The sequence below is a fragment of the Barbus barbus genome (assembly GCF_936440315.1).
Source record: "Barbus barbus genome assembly, chromosome: 26".
Lineage (NCBI taxonomy): Eukaryota > Metazoa > Chordata > Actinopteri > Cypriniformes > Cyprinidae > Barbus > Barbus barbus.
Genome location: NC_136754.1, coordinates 9,539,016 through 9,551,276, shown reverse-complemented (window position 1 = coordinate 9,551,276; position 12,261 = coordinate 9,539,016). Strand labels below are relative to the sequence as shown.

General features: G+C 36.9%; 1 protein-coding gene across 4 annotated transcripts in view; it reads right to left on the bottom strand.

Annotated features, from left to right (window-relative positions):
• LOC306845674 (unconventional myosin-IXb-like) overlaps positions 1 to 12,261 on the bottom strand; it is a 29,055-nt gene that overhangs the window by 5,725 nt on the left and 11,069 nt on the right. For all 4 annotated transcript variants that reach the window (XM_079378603.1, XM_079378601.1, XM_079378604.1 and 1 more), the window contains 17 exons: positions 11,833 to 11,955; positions 11,530 to 11,610; positions 11,321 to 11,431; positions 10,250 to 10,372; positions 9,994 to 10,143; positions 8,932 to 9,056; positions 8,195 to 8,626; positions 7,786 to 7,873; positions 4,468 to 4,556; positions 4,187 to 4,284; positions 3,794 to 3,978; positions 3,493 to 3,600; positions 3,221 to 3,391; positions 2,869 to 2,910; positions 2,662 to 2,773; positions 2,501 to 2,574; positions 2,132 to 2,321 (listed from right to left, as the gene is read on the bottom strand). In XM_079378603.1, coding sequence (XP_079234729.1) covers positions 2,132 to 2,321; positions 2,501 to 2,574; positions 2,662 to 2,773; positions 2,869 to 2,910; positions 3,221 to 3,391; positions 3,493 to 3,600; positions 3,794 to 3,978; positions 4,187 to 4,284; positions 4,468 to 4,556; positions 7,786 to 7,873; positions 8,195 to 8,626; positions 8,932 to 9,056; positions 9,994 to 10,143; positions 10,250 to 10,372; positions 11,321 to 11,431; positions 11,530 to 11,610; positions 11,833 to 11,955 — 2,302 coding nt within the window. The remainder of the gene's footprint in view (positions 1 to 2,131; positions 2,322 to 2,500; positions 2,575 to 2,661; positions 2,774 to 2,868; positions 2,911 to 3,220; positions 3,392 to 3,492; positions 3,601 to 3,793; positions 3,979 to 4,186; positions 4,285 to 4,467; positions 4,557 to 7,785; positions 7,874 to 8,194; positions 8,627 to 8,931; positions 9,057 to 9,993; positions 10,144 to 10,249; positions 10,373 to 11,320; positions 11,432 to 11,529; positions 11,611 to 11,832; positions 11,956 to 12,261) is intronic.

Genomic DNA, 12,261 nt, shown 5'->3' with positions numbered 1-12,261 from the left:
TTAGAGAAATGCTTAATAAATGCACTGTAACTAAACCCATTCGATTTTAGCCGACTAAATTTACTGTAGATTTAGTCGACTAAAAATCTTATGATATTTAGTGAACTAAAACGAGACTAAAACTAAAAACAACTCAGATGAGTAAAATATGACTAAAACTATATGGCATTTTAGTCAAAAGACTATGACTAAAACTAAATCAAAATTTGCTGTCAAAATTAACACTGCTCTCAACTTATCCGTCTATGAAGCCTATAAAAATTTGTCTTCATGTATTTAACAACACTTCAGCATGTTATTCTCATTAAGTGAGGGTCATTTTTTAGGATTTTTTACACAAGCAAAGTCTCTGAGAACCTGACATCTAATAATTCTGGAGACTCCAGGAAGGTTGCAGTTCTGGAAAATGGTGGCGCTGGAGACTAAATGTTTGATGGTTTACACCTAATTCTTCACATTAATTCGTAATTATTTTGCAGTTACCGTGTGTCTTATCTTCTCCACCTGTTTTTGTCTAACCCCGCTGTAACCAATGAGCATTTCGCTGACCAATGGTCATGTCTTAACTTTACAATTTCTGTATTGCATTAGTTTTGAATATTTCTCATTGGGGATTTAATAATTTTTGACTTTTCAGTTAAATCTCTTTTTTGGCTCATTTTATCTGTAAAAGAAAATGTGCCTAATAATTCTGCACACATGAATATAAGGAGTTTTTCACTTCCGGCCTTCATGGGCAATTATATATCACTTATAAATGATTAATTACAAAATTAATGGTAGTTATTAAGATTGATGTGGTTTGGAATTGGTAAAATGTTCTTGGAAATAAATATGATCAGAATATCAACGTGTCTAATAATTATTCACGCACTGTAAAGATGTGCTCACTTTACACAGAGTGTGCGTGATCGTGTAATCGAAAGTGAAAGTGAACTGCGAGCGCTCATTCAAATGTGATTTCACTTATTAATAGCGTGAAAATGATATACAATATTAGAATGTTTGCGGGAGCGGCACACACACGTTGCGGGAACGGGCGGTAATGGCCAGACACTCAGCGGGAGCGGCTCAAGAAAACTCTAGGCTGCACATCAACACACGCTAAGTTTTTTTTCGCACTACCCCATCTCCACCCCAATTATTTTTGCCGTTTCGTTCTGTGACAGCACATATAGGACAATTTTGAAATAGCGCCATAAACTAAATTTATTTTAAATTTAATTCAAGCACTTTCAAGGACCTATGTTTGTTTTCAAGTACTTTCCAGGCCTTGAATCCATATGTCTGAAATTCAAGTACTTTCAAGTACTTTCAAGAAGCGTGGGAACCCTGGAATGGGTACCAACAGAATGAGAGTCCAAACAACTGATCAAAAATATAACCTATAATCACTAGTAATCACAAGTAATCCACACAACTCCAGCCCATCAATTAAAGTATTGTGAAAAGCTGCGTGTTTGTAAGAAACAAATCCAACATTAAGTACATAATCCATAATAATGTATTCTCCAGTGAAAAAGTCCATCCCTTGTTATTAAGTCACAATCAAACCGTTTTATACTGTTTTTGCATGTAAACGGTGCTTGATCTGTGCATATTTCTCTCCTGATTCAGACTAGACAACTTTTTCACTGAACAAAGCAATATTATGGATAGTGGATTTATATTTTAGCCAGAAGCACTGGTCTGAAATTAAAATACATTTTAATGATGGATTTGTTTCTTACAAACATGCAGCTTTTCATTTCACAAGATGTTAATTTATTTACTGAATTATGATCTTTTTATCAGCTGTTTGAACTCTTATTCTGATGGCACCCATTTACTGCAGGGGATCCATTCGAGAGCAAGCAATGCAGTGATACATTTCTGAACTATTCCTTTAAAACTTTAACTTTAAAGACGTACCCTCTAATTTCTGATAATGAGGTGTTTAAGAACATTTATTTTATTTATTTATATAGCACATGTAATGCAACCACTGATTGCCCAAAGATCTTCATTATCACTAACACACATGCATAAATAACATACAACCACAGAATTAAAAAAAAGAAATACACAGAGCAACACACAGAGTTATAGACAAGGTAAACAATCAAACAATCAATTGAAAACACACTATCACCTTTCTCTAGTATGTGATGAAGCTCTTTGGCCCGGGAGGCTGAGCCAGACTTGCGGTAGATGCCCTCTGTGTACAGTCCGTTCATTTCAACATGAACCAGCATCTTCTCCATGACGAATGGTACAGAGTCAACTGTGCGGACCAGGGCACAGACAGGTACACCAAAGTGAAGGGTCTGCTCACCATCTTTCTAAATAATGGAAACATACAAAAAAAGTAACTATATGATCTAACATATTTTATTACAAATAGAAATTAAATGTCTGTCACCAAATACGTTATCATGTTAGCGAGGTTGAGTAGATGATGGCAAAAATTTCACTGCGTGTATGTGATGGTGTAATACTGCTATATGACAGCAGTGCTCACCTTCCTGTCACAGTGACCTGTGCAGTTTACTGTTATCCTGCTCAGACACTTCTTATGACACACCATTTTACAAGCTGAAACAGACAACACAGCATAAAGTACCACTGTTTGGTTCCTTGTCCATTCACATAGTCTAATGAAAAAGGATGGTGGATACTTACAGCTGCACATGAAGGCCTTTTCCATTCCCCATATGAATGAGTTGCACTGGTCACATGATTGCATAATGGTCACCTGGTATGTGCTAAATAAGTGACCCAGTGGGCTGTCAGGCTTACAGACAAAGCAAAAGTTTTTTGGAAGAGGTGAAATAAATGTTCACATCATATATCATAACTATGTGTTTCTGTGTCACAAAAATAACTTACACAGGTATCTCTTTTAGATTTTCTTCTATTCCTCTCCTTAACCTGAAAATTAGACAGAAGGGCATAAAAGCTCAATTCAAGGATAAATGATAACTAGTTTGGGTCAGATTAAGAATATCTTACAAGAATACTTTTTTTTTGCATGAAATTGATAAGTATAAGAAACATTTTTCAAAAACATCAGAAAATTTGCCAAATTGGATTCAATTGGGAATTGTATTTTTTGTGTAAATCTAAAGTCCTCTATGGAACTCTGCAGGACCAAACTCATTGAGGATCTTGTGATAACTTCTTAAAAAATATTTAAGCACAGCTAAGCTTCTGTGGAAATCTTAACAACTTGTTAAGTTACCTTACAAGGCTCTGCCTCCAGTCGTTTGAGCTCTCCCCTGATAAATCCATCCAGAACTGACTGAAAAAGATTTACCACCAGCGGCACCTCAGATGCTTTCTTCAGCCCTGCGAGACTGGATACTTTCATATGGTAACCTGACATAAGGGCCTTATAGCCAATATTGAGATTCTTTTGGGCACAGGAAAATTATAATTTCAAACACTTGCCAAAAAATGTAACTTGTTTTTTATTTATCTACTTCACTATGATGAGAGTAAAGATAAACTTACTGATATGGAATACATGCTTTTGATGGTGTCTCTGAACTGTGTGGTGGCTAAAAAGAAGATTTTCTCCGTTTCTGAGAGTTCCTTTATGCGGGTGTTTAGATCGTTCATCTGAATTCAACACCACACCAACAAATTAAGTAATTAAAAGTGCAAAGTCATGACTATCAACAAACTATCAGGATCAGGACTATCAGGAACTCAGGAAACAACTTTTAACTACTAGGGTGTCCAATCCAACTTTAGAATTAAAATCAAAATGCCTTTCAAAAAGCTGATGAAGAATATAAACATCAACACAAACCTGATTTCCCAAGAACTCATCCAAATGGCGAAGTTCATTACTGTCAGTGATTTCTCTATCCAGCGAAGCATTCCACTTCTCCTGGACACGAGTAGCTCGGCTGATTTTAATGGTGGGGTTGCGACGGGGTCCAGGAAAAGAGGCTGAGCTCTTGACACGTGGAGAATAAGAGTGAGGGCTACTGGCTTTTGGCCCGAAGAGAGAGAGGTAAATAAGAGAAAAAGAGGTAAGTCATTGCAACTGAAATATTTACTCACAAATGGTCTACTAAATACATTTTTCTTAACTTATTTTTTATTCATTCATTCAAATATTTAACCAATTCATGAATAAATAAATACAAGATTAATTTAATTATGACTGAATAAAGTGGGTCTGGGAGAATAATTCAACCTAGTGCCTCTTTTTCTGCCCGTGTAATTGTCATAGTTATATTCTCCTCCTGGGGTGGCAGACGCTTCTTAAAAAACGTTAGGGAATAAATGCCCCGCCTACAAGATATAAATGGAAAGAATTAATTAAATTGAAATGCAAGCAACACGCTTATATGCATTATAAAATATTAAAAACTGATAAACAACAAAAAACACATTACATTAGCTTTGATATCTCAAACAAAAGCGAGAACAGCAAGGTTCAGTAAGGTACCATGCTGATGGAAAAGGACTGATCACCTTTCTGGTGTGCTGGACGGTGCAATTACTTCTTCACTTGTCCTCCTTTTGATACTAACGCATACATCAGGTTCTGCAGGTGACTGGATCTGAAAGACCACAGCATGTTGAGAGACTCAAAAATTATCATCATGAAATTGCAGAAAAAAGAAGTGGTTCACTAATCCAAACTCTGAATGCCTGACAATCACTCCAGTCAAAATTATACATAATAATGAGTTTTTAATAGTATATATATATATATATATATATACTATTAAAATATGGGGGGAAAAATATATATTACTTTGTTCCCCATAGTCCCGCCATGCATTCCGATCAGCAAACCAGCCACAGACAGTACAGGAAAAAGCAAGACAATATTCAAGCGGATTCAAAACTACAGTTTAGATGACAACCATTTAGCAAAGAATGTTTTCCAACCATAATATTGACTGACAATGTTATTGATTGGGTTTACTGCCTCAAATTAGTGCCACCACCAACCTCCCACACTGCATCCCAAGATCCATGTTGACCTTTTTTGCTATGGGTTATGGAATTTTAACAGTATTTCATATTGCTGTACAAAATGTGTCTTGCTAAACCTGCACAAGGCCTGACAAATATTAATAAATTAATGAAAACTACTGTCAAATTAGTTGGCAAAGCTCTTCAGAGCCACAGTATCCACCATTGTGAGATCATTCTTTGTGGTAAATAAGTGAATAAATAGGAAACTAAAACCTCACAAAACAGATACTGGAGCTGTTAAAACTTGGGAGTTAATTTTGAGGAAGTGAGTGTTACAAAAAAGTTATAAGGGATAGTTATAACTTAAAGTAATGGGATAGTTCACCCAAAAATGATGATAATGACAATATTTAAATTTTTGAGCGAACTATCCCTTTAATATAAAATAGAATGTGTTTATGATAAAATATTCTAGTATATAATGTTATTTAAGACCCAAATAGTACAATAAAAGATGATTAAATCACTTCTATGATAAAACTAATTGTCGAAGCCAAACAAACATCAAAAGCTTTTGCCAGTTTTATGTATATAGAGGTAAACATTTAAAACATCTGCAACTCAACAACCACAACATTATTTTTCTTATATCTATTTACTATTTTCACTCATTAGCACACCTAGCAGCAGCCTCATTGTGTGCACGGTGTCAAATAAAACAAAAAAGGTCAGAAACCAGCTTCCAGTCAGAAACATCCAAGAACAGGATCAGCATGGTTTCCAAAGAGAAGTCTTTGAAACGTTCTACATTGAGCTAATGCTGATTCTCATGGTATGTTAGCTGTTGCGTGCAAAAGCAAGGCCCACAGCAGCTTGAATGGTCCCTTTGTAACTGTTGTAACTGGGCCAGTCTTTTACCACAGTTTCCAGTTCCACGTGGATACTGGACTGGTTGGCAGTGGAGGGGCTTATGGGAGGAAGGGGAAAACTCCAGTACTCCGTATCGCTTCGATCCATATGATCCCACTTCAGCGCGCTGCGAGGACGTGCTAGTCGACGTTTGTGTCTGAAGCGCTTACGGTTGTGAACCATAACCTATGATATGTGAACCGGTTTAGATGAGGGGGGAAAAAAAGTAACCTGTACCTGCTGATCCAGTTATCCATAAACACTGTAAAATAATCAGTAAAGCATCTTTGAGATAATCATCTCAACATACACTACTGTTCAGAGGTTTGCAGCAGAAATTTTTATGTAAACTGTATGCATTTTTTTCTTTTCAGGATTCTTTGATGAATAGAAAGTTTAAAAGAACAGCGTTTATTTGAAATAGAAAACTTTTGTAACATTATAGATGTTTTTTTTCTGAATAAAAGGAATAATTTTGTTCTTCCAAAAAAAAAAAATCTTACAGAACCAAAACTTTTGAATGGTAGTGTATATGTTGGTATACAGGTACATCTTAAAAAATCTGAATATCGTGAAAAAGGTATCTTTTGTTCTTTGAAACCACAATAATGGAGAAGACTGCTGACTTGGCAATGATCCAAAAGACGAACACTGACGCCCTCCACAAAGAGGGTAAGTCACAGAGGGTCATTACTGATAGGTGTGGCTGTTTACAGAGTGTTGTATCAAAGCATATTAAATGCAAAGTTGACTGGAAGGAAGAATTTGGGTAGGAAAAGGTGCACAAGCAACAGGGATGGCCGTAAGCTTGAGAATACTGTTAAGCAAAGCTGATTCAAACACTTGGGAGAGCTTCACAAGGTGTGGATTGAAGCTGGAGTCAGTGCATCAAGAGTCACCACGCTCAGACGTCTTCAGGAAAAGGGCTACCAAGCCACTTCTGAACCAGAGACAACGTCAGAAGCGTCTTACCTGGGCTGTGGAGAAAAAGAACTGGACTGTTGCTCAGTGGTCCAAAGTCCTCTTTTCAGATGAAAGTAAATTTAGTATTTCATTTGGAAATCAAGGTCCCAGAGTCTGGAGGAAGAGTGGAGAGGCACAGAGTCCATGTTGCTTGAAGTCCAGTGTGAAGTTTCCACAGTCAGTGATGATTTGGGCTGCCATGTCATCTGCTGGTGTTGGTCCACTGTGTTTTCTGAAGTCCACAGTCAACGCAGCCATCTACCAGGAAATTTTAGAGCACTTCATGCTTCCTTCTGCTGACAAGCTTTATGGAGATGCTGATTTCATTTTCCAGCAGGACTTGGCACCTGCCCACACTGCCAAAGGTACCAAAAGCTAGTTCAATGACCATGGTGTTACTGTGCTTGATTGGCCAGCAAACTCGCCTGACCTGAATCCCCTGGGGTATTGTCAAGAGGAAGATGAGAGACACCAGACCCAGCAATGCAGATGACCTGAAGGCCGCTATCAAAGCAACCTGGGCTTCCATTACACCCAAGCAGTGCCACAGGCTGATTGCCTCCATGCCACGCCGCATTGATGCAGTAATTCATGCAAAAGGAGGCCCAACCAAGTACTGAGTGCATGGAAATGAACATACTTTTCAGAAGCCTGACATTTCCGTTTAAAATATCCTTTTTTTTATTGATCTTATATAATATTGTAATTTTCTGAGACACTGAATTTTGGGTTTTCATTATCTGTAAGCCATAATCATCAAAATTTCAAGAAATAAAGGCTTGAAATATTTCACTCTATGTGTAATGAATCTATATAATATATGGGTTTCAAGAGTGACAAAAAATATTGATCTTTTTCATGATATTCTAATTTTTTGAGATGTACCTGTACATCTGTTTTTGGGGACAAGAATAAATGCAAGTAAAAAATTTTTTGAGCTCTCACAACATTTTTGATTTAACAGACAGACCATAACTAGTTTTTGAAAAGTACCTCATATCTGGATGGCGAGGCTGAGCTGTCCGACTTTAAAAAACTCGTTCTGCACACATTATCCACGGACAGGGAAAAGGTGCATGACCTAGTATATAAGAAATAGTAACAAATAAATAAGGAATAATGTACTATCAGCCAGGAATTACTGCCTGAAAAACTGAATATACATCATTACATGGCTGCTTCAATAACAAATTATTATACACGAAACATTGATGGTAGTTTCTAGTACAACAGTCAAATATACAGTTTAATGGTTATACAAAAATAATTAATTACATACTGACCAATCATAATCAAGCATTCCAGAGAGTCACAAACTAAAGAAAAGCAACATAAAATGAGCCTTCACTTACTGTGTAAGTCTTTATTTAAAAAAAGACCAAAAAAAAAAAAAAAAACTCACTGTATACTAAATTTTCGTATGTCAGCACGGACGTTCTCCATATGTGCTGCTTCACTGCTCTTCTCCTTCCATTTCTCAGGCTTCTCCTTCAACCTTGTTGTCCTGTTGTAACGTTGTAGGTGTGCAGCATTTTGAGTTTCATCAGAAGTACTTTGGCTCATGTTCAGTGGAAATGACACAGGCCGAGGAAGGCCTGCAGGAGATTGTTTTTCTTTATTGCCAGTCATGCCTTTATCATCTTGAACAGGTCGGTCCTCACTGATGCTGAGTTGCTTTTTGATTCTAGTAGGTTGTACTGTGACTTTAGGCTTGGTCTCTGTGTTTGCCTGTAGGCTCAGTTCCTCCATCTTCTTTCGTTCAGGTGAGCGGGATTCATCAGGCAGTGGAGGCTGTGGCTTTGGCTGACTTGGCTTCTTTTCTTCAGTCTGAGATCTGAAAGAAAGATCAAAATGACTAATGTTGAATGTCCAGCGCTCTCTCCACCCTCAATACCACGACTGAGGTGCCCTTGAGCAAGGCACCGAACCCCCAACTGGTCCCCAGGCACCGCAGCATAAATGGCTGCCCACTGCTCCAGGTGCGTGTTCACGGTGTGTGTGTGTTCACTGCTGTGTGTGTGCACTTTGGATGGGTAAATGCAGAGCACAAATTCCGAGTATGGGTCACCATACTTGGCCGTATGTCACGTCATTTTCACTTTCACTTAAAAAAACACTCAAAAGGTAACTTGGACTTACATCTGTGCTTTGTGTTTTTCTTGCTGCTTCAGATATTCAGCTCTCTCCTTGGACCTTCGCCATGCAGTCTGGATCACAATTGCTGCCCGGCATCGATATGTCTTACGCAAATAACGCCACGATCGCTGAGGGATGAGAGAGGAAACATCTGCTCAGGTACATTATCATTTATTGCAGAGTTTTCCAACCAGGTCCACAAACCGTTTGAGGCTCATGACGATTCAAAATGAAAATAAATTACACAACACTGTTTAACAGTATTACATACTGTAAAATGAGAATATTTAATTGGAACATCCATGTCTAACACAGGATGAGTCTTCAATACTATTGGTTTGTTTAAAAACGAAGAGAAAGACTTAATTTTAAATGCATACACAACTGTTCAAAAGCTTACAATGGTAAGAGTTTTTAATGTTTTTGAATGATGTTTCTTATGTTCATCAAGGATTCATTTATCAAACATACAGCAAAAACAGTAATATTGTTAAATTTTACAATTTAAAATAATCTTTATTCAAATCTATTCCTCTAACGCAAAACAAAATTTTCAGTAGCCATTTCTCTAGTCTTCATTGTCACATGATCTTTCAGAAATCATTCTAACATGCAGATTTGGTGTTCAAGAAACCATTCTGATTATTATCAATGTTGGAAACAGTTGTGCTGTTTCATTATTTTGTGGAAACCATTATATATATATTTTTTCAGGATTCTCTACTGAAAATAAAGTTCAAATGGAAAATGGAAGACTTTTGTTACATTTTTGATCAATTTATTGTGTCTTTGCTGAATAAAGTATTAATAAAAAAAAATACTGACCCTTAAATTTTTGAAGGTTAGATTATTTATTATATTTATATTTAAAGGTTAGATTATTACTTGCCACTTGTGAGAGGCAGCAAGTAAATGTATCTAGGTAGAAAAGGTTTTAGCTGTCTTTCAGCAGACCATAATCATAATTGAGACGCAATGAAGATCTGATTGATATCCTCTCAGACAAGGTTATATAAGATTATGTAAAGTCCCTAGGCAACCCCTGGACAACCAAACAAATAGTACCTGTATGGTTATAATTCCTTCCCTCCCACGCAAATATTGTTTCCTCATCAAACAGACACGGAACCATCTCTGCAGGATGATGATGCGCCTCATCACTTCTTTATGAAGGGCTTCTTGAAGTATTTGTCTTTCTGACTCTTTCATGAACACCTGTGCACATAGATTCTTAATCAATTAGGGAAATCTGGAAACTGATCTGAATGATAAAATGGAGGTATTGAGTACTTCTTAAATGAAGAGTGTAAGTTAAATAAACCTTGGTTCGGCCAATCTGAAAACTAAATCTGGGTACTCCCATTTTGGTCAACAGATTGGTGATATCCTGTTGAGGTGTTGATATTTCCTTTGGCAGCAGCACTCTAAACTGATCTGTAAACTCCTGCAGTGACATTGTAAAATAAGACATGTCTGTTTAAATCAACATATGAAAAGGCATTTGCATTCATGGTTCCAAAATGCATTATTTCATAATAACTAATCTTAAAGTAGTTTACCTTAAAAAGGATAATTTGCTGAAATTTTACTGACCCTCAGGCCATCCAAGATGTAGATGAGTTTGTCTTCATCGGAACAGATTTGGAGAAATGTATCATTACATCACTCACCAATAGATCCTCATTGTGAATGGGTGCCATCACAATGAGGGCATAATACGAGCTAAATGTTTGTCGATAATGCTTCTTCCAATGAAAAAGTCCATCCCCTGTTGTCAAAATCCTCTGACATATTAGTTTAGAACTGCTTTGGACTGTTTGCACTGGTAAACGGTGCTTGATCTGTGTACATTTCTCTTTGATTTAGACAAGATGACTTTTTCACTGGAGAAAGCAATATTACAGGTAGAGGACTCATATTTTAACCTGTAGCAACTATTTAAAGTTAAAAAGGTCTTGATGCTTTTTGCTTCATAAGACATGATGGACTGGAGTCGTGTCGATTAGTTGTTTTTATGAGCTGTTTGGGCCCTCATTCTGACGCCACCCATTCACTGCAGAGGATCCACTGGTGAGCAAGTGATGTAATGCTAAATTACTCCAAATCTGTTCCGATACAGAAACAAACTCATTCACATCTAAGATGGGCTGAGGGGGGAGTACATTTTCAGCAAATTTTCATTTTTGGGTCAAATTAACCTCCAAAAAAATTGCAAACAACTGCTGAGAAGTCTTCATATGAAGATGAAACTAAGAACATTATTTTAGCAGACGAGTAAAGCATTGAATAGACATAAAAATAAATAAAAAATCAATATATGCCTATTACTGGCATACAGTCCACCGCAAACCATTTTGTAACTCTTAACTAAAAACAGTCCATGTTATATTACCTTGAAGGTGAATTTGGCTCCATACCCAGACCTCCGTATCTGAACCGTCTGTAGCATGCCTGTGTACCTCAGCTGCTGCAGGACTAGAGCATCATCAAAGTGCATTTCCTTCTGTAAACACATTCACCAATATTGTTCTTTATATATGATCCTTGACCCACTACACAAAATGGACGAATCGCAAAACTTACAATATCTCTCCACCATACCTTATGACCATTTGATCTGATACAGCGAACAAAGAACGGTTCTGCTTTCCTCAGGGTTTCCAACAGCTTGCTTAGAGATGCCTGGACAGTTTAAGACATGAAAGCACGTGACTCATTGATTCGTCTATCAGCATCCATTAAACCCCTGCAAATCATACCAAAACCTCCCCACGGCTTTGGGGGTCTGAAGCTTTCATCTCATTTACAACTACCACAAAAGAGGATTTCACACAGAGATGGAACAAACCGATCTATGATGAAGGAGCTTATGCTTTCCACACTAAGATAATAATAATATTGAACCTGGAACTGAGCGCTGATGCTTGGAGGTTTCTTCTTGGTGTGCAGATGATGCAGAGACCTGGTTGCCCGGTTGTGCTGCGTCAGGCCCATAATGAACTTTAGAGAGTGTGAATCTATGAGATTCTGTACAGAAAACAACACAATAACATTTAGTACCATCTCTCATATTTTAAACAAGGAAAAATAATACACATATACTGCAGAATAGAAAATGTACATTTTCTGTAGTGAGTCTCGCCCATGTACAACTTTGGATATACCCAAAAATTATTTATTTCTCATAATTCTACAATAATTCACATAATTCTTATAATCTACAGGCATCTAAAACATTTTAAAATATTTTATATAATAAATATTTATATACAAATATATATAATAACAAACAAAAACTGAAATATAAATTGCGACCATGTATGGCTGAATAGT